Here is an 18282-nt window from a genome sequence, read left to right on the forward strand (position 1 = left end):
AAACTTAAATTTTAATAGGGGAAAATAGATAAGAAAATGTGCAGTCATAATATGAAACTTAATAAATATTTCAGCGCAACTGCTCTATAGCTCCATATGTCAAATGTTATACTCTGTCTTTGAAAATTAAGGCTAAAGCAATCTTTTCTTTGAACTATTCGACATTTAAAGTTTTATTTTGAAAACTCTTTTAATTTATTTTCTTTATCTTTTTTATAGTTTGGTTCTTATTGTTGCTGTGATGCATATGAATATGGTTATCCTTGTTTAATCCTTTGTTTTATGTTTATAAAATATCTAAAAAACCTAAAAGGAACAAATAATATAAAGGGGAAAATGATTCATTATCTAACTTAGTAACAAGCAAATTTATCTTACAATATTTAGTATATTTTAATTTCGGAGTACTCGCTAGAAAATAAGTTCAAATATGAAAGCTTAATCTAGAATAAGCAAACGTTGAATAGAAAAAGTTCGGGTATAGTCCCTTTCGTGACATCGCACCTTATGGGGCGATTCTTCGTAATTTTAACAGTAGGTTTTCTCCTATTTCTAGCCCCTGCGGGGGGCTCTAACCCTGCGGGGGGCTCTAACCCTGCGGGGCCAATTACCTAACCCTGTGGGGCAATCACCTAACCCAATATAACCTAACCTAACCTAAAATAACCTATAAAAAGCCATTTTAAAAATACGACAAATCGCCCCTTATGGAGCGATGTCACGAAAAGGACTATTCCCAAAAGTTCTTTTAAATTTTCTCAACAAGGGTCTTTTGAACGATTAAAAATAAAATCACACGCTAACATCTTTATATAAGTTTGCCTTTTGCGTTAAGTTCTTTACAACAAGAATGACAATATTCAAATAAAAATAATAACTAAATATTTATAAAATCATCTGGGAACTTCAAATCATTAACAACACTGATTAAATTGTTGAATTTGATAATTATGTTTTCACCCCACTTTGTTCTGATACTCTGAATATTTCAATAAAGTTTAAAACTTTAAATTAGCTATACCTATGTACATATTAAAAGGAAATATTATGTCATAAAATACAAATAATTTTCAAGATAATGACAAGGAATGAAACACCTTTGAAGAAACTCACATCCTGAAAATTATCTTTGTCTAGACGAAAACGATCATTATTTTAAAATTTTTTTAAAAAGTAAAAGTATTCCTCTTTTTCCCCTCAACGACAAGGTGACTGAAAGCTAAAAAATGAAATCGCAACCACCTGTTATATTAGCAGCGGCCGTTAGTCTAGAAGCCCAAGAGATCTTAAGGGATACGACAATGGAAAGTAAATTGATGTACATCCCAATAGGTAACAAAAGCAACCTTTCTGTAATTTAATTTTATCGATTCAAAAGTTTAGAAACTGCTAATTTGAAGCCACCAATCAAGAGTTCTTTGAGTACCAAAAATTTTAGCCAACAAATAAAGAAAGTTTTTATAAAAATTTGGGGACAAGTATAATTTACAGTCTAATGCTCTTTCCCATATGACAATCTCAATATTTTGCTAAGAATTTTTAGCAACCTTCACTCGGACTGCTTTAAAGTTACCAGGTGAATGATCTAAGAAGGTAAACTTTATTTCCTGAATAAGAGTTTCTACATTTCCAACATATTCTGACACATTTTCAGGAAGCACAATCTACACAGTAAGCAGCATACAATACATGCAATTTTACATATTAGCGAAGGGGTACTTCCATTTAAGCTATCCAGCAATTTTAGCTAACATAGTGATTTCTTAATTATCTAAATTCAATAAGACTTATATACTACATACATGTTATCGTAAATGAAAATAATACCGATTAATTTTTAACATGTATTTATAAAAAAAATCAACGTTTGTAAATTATGTTATTCCAGCTTCGGGGCTTTCCTAGCCCCATGCGTAACCAGCCAAGTCTAATCAAACACTTAGTAAACAATCAAGTAAGTTTTTTTTTCAAAAGATTGTTAACGGTTCACTTGCAGAAGAATTGTTTTGAATAAGGGAAGTACTTGGTTTGTCTAAGCAAAGTAAAGGGCCTCTTTAAAAAAGAGTAAATAAAAATTTATACTAATTTTAGGTACTATTTTTCATTTTGTTCTTAAATCATTTTAAAAAAAGAACCTAAATCTAACTAATAGACAAATAATATGTATTGAATGGTAAACCTTTTCTAAATGAGGTAGATTAACAGAAGAATTTTGAATTGTATCCAACCGCTGACTTCGTAAGATTATTAGCGTCCTTGTTTTAAAATTAAAATTTTTCTCAATATTTAAAAAAATTTAACTAACCAAAGAGGAAATAAAACTAAGTACAGATTTAAACTTTTAAGACTATACCAATTTTCCGTGTTTAAACAATATAGAAAATGTCCCTTTCTCCCCCAATCCCCATATTTGCCAGCAAATTGTCGTTCATTGTCCTATTCTATTACTTTCCCTTTTTATTAATAAAGATTTTTAAGCAAAAGCGCGGCGTTGTTTTCTTTCTAAGTGCTTATTTTTTCCTGTTCCTAAACCCTGCGGGTGGTCCTAACCCTTTGGTTCTATTTAGTACCATGTATAATCTAACCTAACCTATTAGGTAATTTCATTTTAATTCAAAATAAGGGGAGGGGTTACTTTGCTCCACTAAGCACCTTGAAGAAAACACAGCAAAAATAAATCATAATAAAAATGGAGAAAAATTCCTAAGATTTGTAAAAGATCCCCGCATGAGTATCTCATTGTCCCAGGACGCCATAACCAGCAGCCAGAGGTTAGGCAGCGTATGCACGGGGTTAGAGTGGAAGTAGCGGACATAAAAATGCTCAACGGTTTTCCGGCTTCTGTTATTTAAAAAGGTTTTAGCTTCAACTGTTTACAAGAGTGGCTACTCAATAACGATGGTAAGTGTTAGATTTTGACGGTAATAATGATGGTAATGACAAATCAAGTAATAGAGAAATTCAATGATTTACATTTGATACATTTTCCTAGTCAAACTATAGGTAGGTTAGCCTTGTTAACATTGGAATAAAGCTAAAACTTTCCTTGATAAAAAAGCAGAAATACTGTAAGGATTCTCTATATACAATGACTTTAACTTATCAAAATCATCTTTTATTACAATATTACAAGCGCTTCTATCTTTGATTGTTAATTTCTCCAGCAAATGTAATGAGTTGTTAACTAATGACTCTGCTATGCTTGGAGAACATTGTGATATTGATAAATCTGCTAAACTTTTAAATGATAATTCTTTCAAGCATTTTCCACCTAATTAATAAAAGGGATAAAGAAAGGGGGGAGGCGGATGTGCCACTTTTTGAAACCAAAAGTAAAACGTGCATGATCTCAGCCCATAAAAGAGTTACAGCTTTAAAATTCAGCACAGCAGTTGCTTATGTGGAGAACAATATGGAACTGTGAAGAAACGGCGGCGGAAACGCCGCACCCGCCGAAAACCGCCGTTTCCCGCCGATTTTTTTGCCTTTTCTCGCCATAATAGACAATTTTCAATCATTTTTATAAAAATTTTGCTTATATTTTCACTTGACACTTGTAAGATTTTACACTTGCAATTCTTTAAATATTGACATGTTTGAAAAGTTCGTGAAAATATAAGGGAAAATTTTTTAAGAATATAGTTTATCTCAGATGATTGAGAACTGTCTAATTTGGCGAAAAAAGGCCAAAAAAACCGGCTGATGCGGCGGTTCCGCCGCCGTTTCTTCACAGTTCCATATTGTTCTCCACAAAAGCAACTGCTGTGCCGAATTTTAGAGCTGTCACTTTTTTTGGGGCTGAGATCATGCACGTTTTACTTTTGGTTTCAAAAAGTGGCACATCCGCCTCCCCCCTTTAAATAGACCGGCAATATAATAAACAAGACTGTTTTACTAAACAGCCTTAACTCGATTTAAGGAAAGTTTTAATCAATAAGGGTTAAAGAGGACAATATTATATCACCTAACTCAAGGGGGGCGTCGGATCTGACACTTTTGCTTAAACAGGGTGCATAGGCTTTGTGTTAGGAGTTAGAGGATAGGTTATTTGGGAAAAAAGTTTACATTTGGGGTATATTTTTCTTATATTTAAATTTTTTTTTGATAGGTATCCAGGTTCAGGTGCTGCAGGCTGGAAGGTCGTTTCTGGACAGGTATAAATGAAAAAAAAATTTTGTTTGAAGAGTTAGAGATCAACTTATTAATCCAAATATGCATCTTTAGGGATGTTATGAGCATATAAGAAGAGATAATAAAAATCAGCCTCCAGGTTCAGGTACTGCAGGCCTCCAGGTGAATTCTGGACAGGTAAAAACTGAAAATTTTTACTTTTGAAGTTAGAACAAACCTTAGTTATCAAAAGTTGCTACTTTATGGATGGTATGAACTAATTTAAAGAAAAATTTGAAATCGGGCTCCAGGTTCAGGTACTGCAGGCCTCCAGGTGGATCCTGGACAGGTAAAAACTGAAAAATTTTATTTTTGAAGTTAGAACAAAACTTGTTTTACAAAGTTTGCTACTTTATGGATAGTATTAATTTATTTGAAGATAAATTTGAAATCGGGCTCCAGGTTCAGTTACTGCAGGACTCCAGGTGGATCCTGGACAGGTAAAAACTAAAAATTTTCACTTTTAAAGTTAGAGCATAACTTATTTATCAGAAGTTGCTACTTTATGGATAGTATTAACTCAATTGAAGAAAAATTTGAAATCGGGCTCCAGGTTCAGGTACTGCAGGCCTCCAGGTGGATTCTGGACAGGTAAAAACTGAAAATTTTTATTTTTGAAGTTAGAACAAAACTTGTTTAACAAAGTTTGCTACTTTATGGATAGTATTAATTTATTTGAAGATAAATTTGAAATCGGGCTCCAGGTTTAGGTACTGCAGGACTCCAGGTGGATCCTGGACAGGTAAAAACTAAAAATTTTCACTTTTAAAGTTAGAGCATAACTTATTTATCAGAAGTTGCTACTTTATGGATAGTATTAACTCAATTGAAGAAAAATTTGAAATCAGGCTCCAGGTTCAGGTACTGCAGGCTTCCAGGTGGATCCTAGACAGGTAAAAACTAAAAATTTTCACTTTTAAATTTAGAGCCTAACTTATCTAACAATAGTTGCTACTTTATGGATAGTATTAACCAATTTGAAGATAAATTTGAAATCAGGCTCCCGGTTCTTGATAGGTAAAAACTAAAAATAATACCTTTGAAGTTAAAACAAAAGTTGCTATTTTGTGGCTAGTATTAAATAATTTAAAGGGGGGGGGGGGGTAAAATGTGGTGACTCGTGCCACGACATACCAGCAATTTTATTTTGGATGCTACTCCCTTAGTTTTAGAGATAATTGGGTGAAATCTTTTGGGCTGGGTCAGTAAGGGGGGGGGGGGGGGAAGTTCTGCCACTTTCGCGTAAACAGTGTGCAGTGGACTAGGTATTGATTTTAGATTATAGGTTATTTAGGATAAAAGTTTACTTTTGGGTATTAGTTCACGTATATTTAATCATTTTTTGAATAGGTCTCCAGGTTCAGGTGCTGCAGGCTGGAAGGTCGTTTCTGGACAGGTAAAAAAATTAAAAAATTTTTGTTTGAAGAGTTAGAGAGCAACTTATAAAACAAAATATGCTTCTTTTTGAATGTTATTAACATATCTGCAGAAAAAATTAAATTCGGCCTCCAGGTTCAGGTGCTGCAGGCCTCCAGGTACACTCTGGACAGGTAAAAATTAAAAAAATTATTTGAAGAGTTAGAGGTACACTTATTAAACCAAATATGCATCTTTTTGAATGTTATTACCATATTAGAAGAAAAAATGACAATCGGCCTCCAGGTTCAGGTGCTGCAGGCCTCCAGGTACACTCTTGACAGGTAAAAATTAAAAAAAATTATTTGAAGAGTTAGAGGTACACTTATTAAACCAAATATGCATCTTTTTGAATGTTATTACCATATTAGAAGAAAAAATGACAATCGGCCTCCAGGTTCAGGTGCTGCAGGCCTCCAGGTACACTCTGGACAGGTAAAAATTAAGTTTTCTTATTTGAAGAGTTAGAGGTACACTTATTTAACCAAACATGCATCTTTATGGATGTTATCATCATATTTGCAGAAAAATTTAAAATCGGCCTCCAGGTTCAGGTGCTGCAGGCCTCCAGGTACACTCTGGACAGGTAAAAATTAAAATTTCTTATTTGAAGAGTTTGATGTACACTTATTTCACCAAATATGCATCTTTTTGGATGTTATTACCATATTTGAAGAAAAAAATGACAATCGGCCTCCAGGTTCAGGTGCTGCAGGCCTCCAGGTACACTCTGGACAGGTAAAAATTAAAAACATTTATTTGAAGAGATAGAGGTACACTTATTTAACCAAATATGCATCTTTTTGGATGTTATTACCATATTTGAAGAAAAAATGACAATCGGCCTCCAGGTTCAGGTGCTGCAGGCCTCCAGGTACACTCTGGACAGGTAAAAATTAAAATTTCTTATTTGAAGAGTTTGATGTACACTTATTTAACCAAATATGCATCTTTTTGGATGTTATTACCATATTTGAAGAAAAAATGACAATCGGCCTCCAGGTTCAGGTGCTGCAGGCCTCCAGGTACACTCTGGACAGGTAGAAATTAAAATTTCTTATTTGAAGAGTTAGAGGTACACTTATAAAACAAAATATGCATCTTTTTGGATGTTATTACCATATTTGAAGGTAAATTGACAATCGGCCTCCAGGTTTAGGTGCTGCAGGCCTCCAGGTACACTCTGGACAGGTAAAAATTTAAATTTCTTATTTAAAGAGTTAGAGATACACTTATTAAACCAAATATGCAACTTATTGGATGTTATTACCATATTTGAAGGTAAATTCACAATCGGCCTCCAGGTTCAGGTGCTGCAGGCCTCCAGGTACACTCTGGACAGGCAGTTATAATATTTTTTGATACTTTTTGATTTGGACACCTTACCTGGATCCTGGTGACCACTGGTGACTGCTTGTGGCCGCTGGCAAGGTAAATTCCAATAAAGGTAATATTTGATATTAGAGGAAAGGTTTCTAAATAGAAAATTATTAAAATATAATAATATGACAAAATTTATTAAGTAAGTCTTCTATTTTTGTTTCAGGCAGGCTCTAGGTAGCCTCCAGGAGCCTGCTGGACAGGTTTAAAAAATCAATTTTATAATTTGTTTTATTTAGATGAAAGGTTTGAGTTGTGCTCCAGATAGGGTCAAGGTGGCCTCCAGGAGCCAGCTAGATAGATCTGTATTTATTACTTTTTGTTTATGTATGGTTTTCCACACATATGCAAAATATAATTCTGTCTAAGATATAATATTACAGATACTCAGAATGGGGAATGCAATTTCAATAGGATTCAGATTATAAAGTATAGATGCTAGTGAAATAATTTTAAAATTACTACTGAGAGAGGTTAATTTTATCCAGATGTCATTCAGAGCTACAGATTCTCCATCCAGGTTAGTAAAATATAAAGAAATTCTTAGATTGTATATTCAATCCACGTCTAAAGAAAAAGGCAGGAATTCCTGACACTTAAATACCTGGAGGCATGCAGCACCTGAAACTAGAGTCCAATTTGAATTTTTTCTGTAAATATGATAATAACATCCAAAAAGATGCATATTTGGTTTTATAAGTGTACCTGTAACCCTTTAAATAATTTTTTTAAATTTTTACCTGTCTAGAATGGATCTGGAGGCCTGCAGCACCTGTACCTGGAGGCCGAATATCAATTTACCTTCAAATATGATAATAACATCCAAAAATACGCATATTTGGTTTAATAAGTTTACCTCTAACTCTTTAAATAATTTTTTTAAAATTTTTACCTGTCCAGAATGTACCTGGAGGCCTGCAGCACCTGAACCTGGAGGCCAATTGTCATTTTTTCTTCAAATATGGTAATAACATCCAAAAAGATGCATATTTTGTTTTATAAGTGTACCTCTAACTCTTCAAATAAGAAATTTTGATTTTTACCTGTCCAGAGTGTACCTGGAGGCCTGCAGCACTTGAACCTGGAGGCCGATTGTCAATTTACCTTCAAATATGGTAATAACATCCAAAAAGATGCATATTTGGTTAAATAAGTGTACATCAAACTCTTCAAATAAGAAATTTTAATTTTTACCTGTCCAGAGTGTACCTGGAGGCCTGCAGCACCTGAACCTGGAGGCCGATTTTAAATTTTTCTGTAAATATGATGATAACATCCATAAAGATGCATATTTGGTTAAATAAGTGTACCTCTAACTCTTCAAATAAGAAAACTTAATTTTTACCTGTCCAGAGTGTACCTGGAGGCCTGCAGCACCTGAACCTGGAGGCCGATTGTCATTTTTTCTTCTAATATGGTAATAACATATAAAAAGATGCATATTTGGTTTAATAAGTGTACCTCTAACTCTTCAAATAATTTTTTTTAATTTTTACCTGTCAAGAGTGTACCTGGAGGCCTGCAGCACCTGAACCTGGAGGCCGAATTTAATTTTTTCTGCAGATATGTTAATAACATTCAAAAAGAAGCATATTTTGTTTTATAAGTTGCTCTCTAACTCTTCAAACTAAATTTTTTAAATTTTTTTACCTGTCCAGAAACGACCTTCCAGCCTGCAGCACCTGAACCTGGAGACCTATTCAAAAAATGATTAAATATACGTGAACTAATACCCAAAAGTAAACTTTTATCCTAAATAACCTATAATCTAAAATCAATACCTAGTCCACTGCACACTGTTTACGCGAAAGTGGCAGAACTTCCCCCCCCCCTTACCCCAAGTTTTGGTATCTTTCAAAAAAAAACGGCGGCGGGACCGCCGCTCTCGCCGTTCACCGCCGTTTTCCGCCACCGCCCAAAAAAGGGTAAAAATTTTTGAAAAAAAATAACATGGTCTAAAATGATTTCAAATTGCCTAATTCGGCGAGAAATGCAATAAAAAAATTATATTTGGCGGCGGCAGAAAACGGCGGTGGAAGGCGGGAGCGGCGTTACCGCCGCCATTTTTTAATAAAATATTTTTTACTGACCTACCTCAAAAGATTTTGTTTCAATATCTTTAAAAGAACTGGAGAAGCACTGAATTTAAGATATACCTTGAATCCTTGATAAACGAGAATTTGAAAAAAATGACTAATGACAGGGTTGGTTATAAGGGGAAAAATTTTTGAAAAAAATAACATGGTCTCAAATGATTCTAAATTGCCTAATTCGGCGAGAAATGCAATAAAGTTTTTTTGGGCGGCGGCGGAAAATGGCGGTGAACGGCGGGAGCGGCGGTCCCGCCGCCGTTTTTTTTGAAAGATACCAAAACTTGGGGTAATTAGTGACCCAACCCAAAAGAATTTACCCAATTATCTCCAAAATAAAATTGCTGGTATGTCGTGGCACGAGTCACCACATTTTACCCCCACCCCCCCTTTAATTGCTGAAAGACTGCCACAATTAGGCTTAATTCACCGAATTCGAAGCCTTAAACTTCAATAACTTTTTTGTATCACTTAATGGTATTATGTCTACTTGTTGGATTTTTACCGCAGTTAGAGCAGTGTATTTCCTGCAGGCTTCCTTTAGTGACTGACCTGTTGACAATGTTTTATTATTTTTTTTATTCTAGTTGATTGTTAATATTATTTTTGAAGATATAATTCTAACTCTTTTTACATGTCCAGAATCCACCTGCAGGCATACAGTATATGAAATTTGAGCTCGATTTCAAATTTTTCTTCAAATGAGTTAATACTATCCATAAAGTAGCAACTTTTGTTAAATAAGTTTTGTTCTAACTTCAAAAGTAAAAATTTTCAGTTTTTACCTGTACAGAATTCAAATGGAGGCCTGCAGTACCTGAACCATGAGCCCGATTTCAAATTATCTTCAAATTGGTTAATACCATCCATAAAGTAGCAAACTTTGTAAAATAAGTTTTGTTTTAACTTCAAAAGTAAAAATTTTCAGTTTTTACCTGTCCAGAATTCACCTGGAGGCCTGCAGTACCTGAACCTTGAGCCCGATTTCATATTTTTCTTCAATTGAGTTAATACTATCCATAAAGTAGCAACTTCTGTTAAATAAATTATGCTCTAACTTTAAAAGTGAAAATTTTTAGTTTTTACCTGTCCAGGATCCACCTGGAGACCTGCAGTACCTGAACCTGGAGCCCGATTTCAAATTTTTCTTCAATAAAGGTAATACTATCCATAAAGTAGCAACTTTTGTTAAATAAGTTATGCTCTAACTTTAAAAGTGAAATTTTTTTGTTTTTACCTGTCCAGGAACCACCTGGAGGCCTGCAGTACCTGAACCTAGAGCCCAATTTCAAATTTTTCTTCAATTGAGTTAATACTATCCATAAAGTAGCAACTTTTGTAAAATAAGTTATGCTCTAACTTTAAAAGTGAAATTTTTTAGTTTTACCTGTCCAGAATCCACCTGGAGGCCTGCAGTACCTGAACATGGAAGCTGATTTTTATTTTCTCTTCATATATGCTCATAACATCCCTAAAGATGCATATTTGGATTAATAAGTTGATCTCTAACTCTTCAAACTAAATTTTTTTTTCATTTATACCTGTCCAGAAACGACCTTCCAGCCTGCAGCACCTGAACCTGGATAACTATCAAAATTTTTTTTTAATATAAGAAAAATATACCCCAAATATAAACTTTTTCCCCAAATAACCTATCCTCTAACTCCTAACACAAAGCCTATGCACCCTGTTTACGCAAAAGTGTCAGATCCGACGCCCCCCTTAATTTAGTCCAAAATTATAGGTCAATCATATCTAACCGGATTGGATGCACATACATACATCAAACTACTTTAGAACATTCGTTATCATGTTTCTTTATCCCTAACCTGAGATTCTGAACAAATTTAATGACTGCAGGGAGAGTTGAGATTCTCTCAACGCATAAATGATATCAGCAGCAGAACAAAATGACGCGGAGAAAGATTTCAATCTTGCACTTAGCAGAGGAATTTCATTTTCATTAAAATGAAGTAATGTTAGATTTTCTAATGTTCCTGAATGCCTTTCTATAAAAGATGAGATTAATACAGTTATATCAACTTTTTTTGTACAAGGAAGACAAGATTGTTTTACACATATTGTTCTTTGCAACGTTAAAGATTCTAATTTTTCTAGATAAATTTCATTGTTTAATAAATAATTTTCACTTCCATTAATGCTTATTGACAATTCTGTGATTTGTCCTCTCCATAATTTGATAATCTTATGAGAAAAATATGAATATCTGGGCTTGCTTAGAAGATTTAGTTTAATTTGGAAACATTTTAATATATCAGAATGTCTATTTCTCGATTTCTTTAAAGATTTATAGATATCACATTTATTGTCTTTTCTCAAGATGATATTCCAGCTTGTTTGAGATTTATCTATATACAAATATAAATCAAGCTTTCTTGTTGGTAATAGAGAAAAGTTATCGACTAAAGTTTAGCATTAGGTTTGAAGCTGCATGACTTTTTAAGTAAATGAGAAAAAACTCAAGTATTTCTATTGAATTAAACTGCGGATTTTAAAACTCCCCAACATAAAAAGAGAAAAAATGAAATCTTTAAAATGAAAGCTTGTTTCTATGCCTGCAAATAAAATATTCTTCTCCAATTGTCTACACACTAACTTCAAATTCTTTTTGTCATCAAAATTTAGTCTGTCAAGAATTAATTTTAATACAGGGAATGGTAAACATTGGATTGGGAAAATATTTCTTTGGTTTTCCACGGATTTTTTAAACATTCTGTATTAATGATTCAACCATTTTCTTTTGTCTTTATCTGAAACAAACAAAAATTTTCATACATAATTGTAAAAAAAAAATAGATTAAGCTGGATGAATAATTCTTTATAACTCCAGTATACCCTTAAGAAAGTATCAAAAAATGGTTCAAGTTAGAAAGATAAAGAAATGATTTTTTACGGACAAATCTTAACACAACATCTAAACAAGTCAACAAAAAAAACATTATTTTAAATAAGAATCTATAGATTAGGTAAGACACAGAAAGATGACTAAATTTTTACAACATTCTATAATTCCTAATTAATACGGACGTCTTTCACCCTCCCTCTACCATTTTTAAAGTGCTATGTACCAGATAATGTTGAATCGTGTCATAATTAACATTTCATTGCCAATTGTCAACCAAGTCCAAAGAATAAGCAGCTCTGCTTCATTCAAGTGCAAAGTCTAATGTTTACATTTTAAGAATGCCGCATTTAATTATTAAATCAAATGTCGTTTTTTTTTGAAGTCCTAATTTTTCTCTAACATAAAAGAGGATGATTTTAAACTAGCCAAATTGAGATAAATTAAAGTATCCTTATAGCTGTTAAGCCAAACAATGAGAAAAAAGCCTAAAAACATTTTGGTACCCATAACACAAAAATGTCCTCTCATCTGCTAAAAGTTTGAATTTCGTAATGGGGAAATTTTGTCTTGTAGATTTTGTCCAACCAAAATTTATGGCCATGACGACATTTTTCAAAGATTTTTTGTTTTGGCATTCGCGCATTTTAATTTTTGCCAAATCAAAACATTGAAGACGAAAGTAGACATTCGGTTGTCTGCTAAAAATGCGACAGGCCCTAGTCAGTCGGTTTGTTCTATTTCTGTCGTCAAAGAAGAGAAAGCGGTCGTTTTCTTTCAAACTTGATTACTATAAAACTTGATTTCAAATGCTAATTTTAAGCGCTGTTCAACTATACGCATCCAATATACAATTTACCCCCCTGGGTCTGTCACAGTCATTTTACTAAAAATATATTTTTTTGTGCTTCGCTACTTGTTGAATTGTTACCTACAATTGAATTGATATTTTAACCAACATGAGATTTATTTTACAATGTATATAATTTTTTTCGTTTCTTTTTATCCTGAATTCTTAATCTACTTGTAATCGGCTTTGTGATTACATAAAGTGATCAACTTTTCAACCAATTAATAATGCTCTACAGAGAGGTTATATCGTTGGAGTCTTAAGGGGGATGGGGGGGGGGGGGAGTCATCAAGTAATCGTCCATTGTCATATCCCTGTGTATTTATAATTATGTTATCGTGTTATAGAAGTCAAACTACTCTTAATTAAAAATAGAAATTTACATATATGTGGTACAATCCTAATAGTTTATCAACCTATAATTTCACTTAAGTATCTTTATATCTTATTTTGTTTATTTCAGATTAATGTTAATTAACATCATCAGCTCAAGCTCATATGCCAAGATCTAATATCTAATATAATATTTAAAATAAGAATAGTTATTAAGACTTTCAAGATGAGTTATAAAATGTTACTTCGTAGACCAGTCTTAAACAATCTTTCAAAATTTCACCTGGGTGTCGCATCACAAGTTTGTAATTTTTCAAATCAGCGCAAGATAAAGAGATATCGGCACCCTGAAGAGGACAAACCCGCAGTGGAATATTTAAAAAGAATACTTTTAGCCACAGGTTTTGAACTGTATGAAGTTATTGACCAAGAAAAGAAACTGAGAGAAAGTTTGACCTCACGAGAGCTTGAATTGCGCGGCCTAGCCCTGCGAGACATCACCATAGACACAAACTACCTAAACCTTTGCACTGGCTATAGAGCCCAAGTTGAAGTAAAATTGATAAAAAGTAGCCGCCTCCTAGGAGGTCCCTCGTGGAGAACAGGAACTTTAGTTACCCTTCAATATTCTAAAAATGGAAACTTTGAAAAATTGGAAAACTGTTGGTGTATAAATGGAATGATTGCTCAGGTTGATTCCTCTAGCTTGACTGTGAGGTTTGATTCATTTTTCAAGTTTCTCAACGAATATTTTATACGAAAGGGAATGGATGGAGAACTTAGGCTTATCAAACAAAGTGAGAAGGCTATTTATACACAACAATCATCTAGTTTAAAGAAAATGTTATCAAGCCGATTAACATTAGAATTGAACACTCCAAGTGGAATAATATTTGACACAATCTTGAAGAATGAAACTAACAGAGCGGAACCTCAAATTCAAGAACGAAAAGAACAAACTGTTACAATATTAAATCCTAAAATTAGAACAGACCCTTCCAAAATGAGAGCTTTAGATATGATAAGTGAATGTCATCCTTTAACACTAATCCATGGGCCGCCAGGAACTGGCAAAACAACAACACTGGCGGCAGCAGTCCTAAGTGCTGTTCTAAATGGTGATAAGGTTCTTGTCACAGCTTCTAGTCATGCAGCTTGTGATGCTTTTACTATTGCGCTTGCTAAATATTGGCCCAGTGTTATAGACAAAAAGTTTGTCAGACTAGGAAATCCTTTAAGGTTTCCCAATAAGGAAGTTGGTAAATACTCTGTGGACAACCTTAAAAATTGTCCAGAATTAGAAAAGATTCAAGACGAATTAGCCTTTACTCGTAGACAACTTATTGATCAGTTTAAGGGCAAAGCTGATATAATAGCGAAACAACACAAGTTGAATAATGATTACTTTACTTTGATGCGTATCCTAGAAGATGAAGCGATTGAAGAAAGTTCTGTTGTTATTTGCACAGTTTTACAAGCTAAAGGAAATTTAAGTAAATATTTTCGTAGAAAAATGTTTGACTTATTTGTTATAGATGAAGCTGGGTTTACAGCTGCTAATAATATCCTGCCAATGATAAAACATGCTCCACGCCTACTTATGGCCGGAGATCATTGTCAACTACCGCCAATTACAAATACAGAGGCTGCACAGAAACTTGGCCTTGGAGTAAGCCTATTTGAAATAATGGCTAAATCTGCCCATAAACAAATTTGTTTGTTAGAAACTCAATACAGATCCAATGAGTTGATATGCGGTTGGAGTAGTAAATACTTTTATAAAAACAGAATTAAATCTTCAACAGATGTCAAGGATATATTACTTGAAGATCTATTACCTGAAACTGATAAAGGGAAAGCTGTATCAAACCCTCTTCTTGACACCCCTCTACTGTTTATATCAACCCACGAACAAGACAACTGGATAGAGGATAAACAAGATGATGAATCCGTCAGTAATTGCGATGAGGCTATCTTTGTTGCTGAACTTGTAGAAAAATTTGTTTACCTAGGCATTTCTCAAGATGATATCTGTGTAATAACTCCTTATTGGGCTCAAATCATGCTCATTAGAAGTTTACTGTATGAGGGGGTAGGCTATAAAGATGTTGAGGTTAGAACTGTGGATGGTTTTCAAGGCAGAGAAAAACAGCTTGTTATTATAAGTATGGTCAGGTCTAACAGTGATAAAGATCTGGGCTTTCTAACAGAAACAAGACGAATTAATGTTAGTGTTACTAGAGCCCAAAGATGTTGCATTATTGTTGGTAATGCTTCCATGATGCGAGTGGATGCTGGGTTAGCAAGCTTGATTAATTATTGTAAAGAAAATGATTCTTTTTGTACTGTTCAACAATTCTATAATACAATCAGTAGAAAATAAATAAGATATTGCTGTATGATTTGTATTGATTTTAATAATTGGGTGTATATTCTGCATGGGATCCCCTGCTAATGGAGGGGGGGGGGGGGGGGATATGTAGGTGGGAAAAATAATGAAAAATTTAAGTGTACTGAAAACATCAGCTGATACTATTATCCAGAAAAAATTTGAAAATCGGACAAAAATACCAAAGATATGGGGGGAAATATTTGATAAATCAGCAAAAAGCTACTTGTCCTCTCATCTATGGACAAGAAAATCTCGTAGAATGATGAGAAATTTAATTTTAACTATGTTGGGGAAGGGGGGGGGGGGAATGAAATATTTTTTGCAGCAGGAGAAAAAAAAGAATCTTGTGCAGAATATACAGTATACACCCCTTCTTATATTTGCATAAAAAATATAAACATGTATTTTTTTCATCAATTTTGAAATGATCAATATTACCATCTGTAATAGGACAGCATGTGTTAAATGTTACAATTTATTTTAAAATGAACTCTGTATTTATTTTTGTAGCTGTAAAAAATGGGTGTGTTATCATTGGGGAAGTACATTAGTATATCGTGCATTGTCTTATCCCTTCTGATTCCTGCGAGTTTTGCTATTATTGATGTGTGATCCTTGTTTCAGATAATGTTTAATAAGTTATGTTGGAAGAGATCAGCGCTGTGTTAACCATCCTTTTCTCCCTCGTCCTTGTCCTAATAATAATTGCTCTCAGCTGGTGGTTTATGTGGAAGGTTTTTCTGTCCAGGTAAAATTATCAAATCTGTTTTTTTTCAGCGCCTTTATAAAATTTTTATTGCAACTTTTTTAGATCACTTAATTTTGCACAATTTTTTCATTGCACTGGTACCTAGGTAATATTAGAAACATGTTGCTACTTAAAAAGAAAAAAAAATTTCTTTACAATTGAGTTCAAATGTTAAAAATTATTAGGTACCCAGTATAGCAAATCCGAGTGCTGTAACTTTTTTGGGTCGATTTTTTAGTTTTAGGTTTGATAAGTTGTGGTATATACTATTGATGGCAATCCGTCGAATTTTTGGGCCGGATTCGGATTCCGGATTCTTAAAGTGGCGGATTCCTTGCGGATTCTGGATTCTTATTTTTGGCGGATTCCGGATTCTTGCAATATTTTAAAAGGATTTTAAATTTTTAAAAAAAATTAAGTGCTACATATGTCCTAAATCTATAATTCACTTCCGAGAATCGAACCAGATTTTAAAAGACATTATATATAATGATGAAAATCTTTGCCTTCAAGAGGAGTTGAAAGAAAAAACTCAAGACGCTAATTTTAGCCTACCAAATAAGAATCCGGAATCCGCTATTAAAAAACTCATTCCTTATTCGGATTCCAAAATGGGCCAAAAATTGGGCGGATTCCGGATCCGGATTGCCAACCCTAGTATATACATTCACCCCTTATGAAGTCTTGTTACATTATCACAATCTTAATATCAACTTTTTAAAACATATTTTTGGTTTAATTCATGTTAAATGATAGGTAACAATAACCATTTTTTAAAATTTCTAGTAATAACAGCTACCGGCTGAACCGTTTGATAACGTTTTGGAGCAGCAAAAAGTATTATGTGGAGATAGATTTCGTGACTTATTTGCCCTGAAGATGGAAATTCGAATTCTAAGTGCTATTTACTCATTTATTACGAGATGGTTGCATCAACCCCTCTTCCCCCCTAGTTTTTAACCCCAATGAGTACCTACTCTTTATTTTATTCATCGATATTTTACCCCTCCCACATATTCTTCGAGCTTTTCCCCCGAGAATGGAAAAAAATATGTTTTCAGAACTCTTAACATTTATATTTCTCCCTCTACCACATATTTTGTATTTCCTCCACTCCCATTAGCAAGGGATCCCATGCAGAATATATACACCCCTGCAATAAGGGGGGGGGGGGGTTAATGCAACCATCTCGTAATCAGTGAGCAAATGGCACTTATAATTCGAATTTCGATCAAAAATTTTTCATAAGTAATCCTTGGTAGGTCTATTTTCCCTAAATCAAACAAAAAATTGGAAAAGTAACGGCTGGCGGCTCAGCCGTTTAGCCGTTTTTTGCCTATTTTCAGGGCAAATTCATCATTAATTACGTAGGAATCAACTTTTTAAAACATATTTTTGGTTAAATTTATGTTAAATGATAGCAATAACCATTTTTTAAATTTCTATTACCAACACCTTCCGGCTAGAACCGTTTAATAAGGTTTTTGAGCGACAAAAAGTATTATGTGGAGATAGATTTTGTGACTAATTTGCTCTTAAGATAGCGAAAAAGTGGCAAAACGGCTGAGCCGTTAGCCGTTACTTTTCCAACTTTTTGTTCGATTTAGGGAAAATAGACCTACCAAAGATTATTCATGCAAAATTTCAGATCAAAATTCGAATTCTAAGTGCCATTTAATCCTTGATTACGAGATGGTTGCATTTAGGTTTGTTAGGTTAACTTTAATGTCATTGTATTATTGTCATCTTTTTTGTAGATTCGAGTTTATCAACGAAATATTTTTCCCTGACCGCAAGAAAGAGGAGGAGGCTAACAACGCAGCCGAACTCAAGAAAAGAGAGGGCCCAAGGGGGGGGGAAGTTTGTACACTTATAGGAAATAAAAATTCAGTACCAAAGTTTGGGAGGGTCGTATGGGCTTGTTTTTAAAGTTATCAACCTAATTCTTTTTGTAGGCTCTCTTATATGACTTGATATACACGGAAAACTTGAAAATTGAATTTTGGGACTTTCCCTCTAGGGGCTAGTGGTGCAAAAGAC

General features: G+C 33.8%; 2 protein-coding genes and 1 long non-coding RNA gene across 5 annotated transcripts in view; 2 read left to right on the forward strand and 1 right to left on the reverse strand.

Annotated features, from left to right (window-relative positions):
- LOC145324492 (uncharacterized) overlaps positions 1-18282 on the forward strand; it is a 72635-nt gene that overhangs the window by 53494 nt on the left and 859 nt on the right. The window contains exons 2-3 of the mRNA XM_080167076.1: positions 16117-16242; positions 18000-18102. Of these exons, the coding sequence (XP_080023202.1) occupies positions 16136-16242; positions 18000-18102 (210 nt within the window). The 5' untranslated portion in view covers positions 16117-16135. The remainder of the gene's footprint in view (positions 1-16116; positions 16243-17999; positions 18103-18282) is intronic.
- On the reverse strand, positions 80-2844 carry LOC145325241 (uncharacterized). Its single transcript, XR_013881418.1, has 4 exons — positions 2702-2844; positions 2180-2253; positions 1608-1664; positions 80-979 (listed from the first exon to the last, which is right to left on the reverse strand). It is a non-coding gene; the product is annotated as an uncharacterized LOC145325241 (long non-coding RNA).
- Positions 13224-16119, forward strand: LOC145325234 (DNA-binding protein SMUBP-2-like). 3 transcript variants are annotated; one of them, XM_080168159.1, is made up of 2 exons: positions 13224-15527; positions 15847-16119. In XM_080168159.1, exon 1 carries the CDS (start codon positions 13329-13331, stop codon positions 15483-15485), a length of 2157 nt encoding a protein of 718 aa, XP_080024285.1. In that variant the 5' UTR covers positions 13224-13328; the 3' UTR covers positions 15486-15527; positions 15847-16119. The 3 variants fall into 3 exon arrangements, with proteins under 3 accessions (XP_080024285.1, XP_080024286.1, XP_080024287.1); XM_080168160.1 differs by having other exon boundaries at positions 15856-16119; XM_080168161.1 differs by having other exon boundaries at positions 15945-16119.

This window comes from Acartia tonsa, chromosome 7, assembly GCF_053477335.1.
Source record: "Acartia tonsa isolate MP-2025a chromosome 7, ASM5347733v1, whole genome shotgun sequence".
Taxonomy (NCBI): domain Eukaryota; kingdom Metazoa; phylum Arthropoda; class Copepoda; order Calanoida; family Acartiidae; genus Acartia; species Acartia tonsa.

Coding starts and splice junctions, on each gene's coding strand:
- LOC145325234 (XM_080168159.1), top strand. CDS start 13,329: ATGAGTTATAAAATGTTACTTCGTAGACCAGTCTTAAACAATCTTTCA.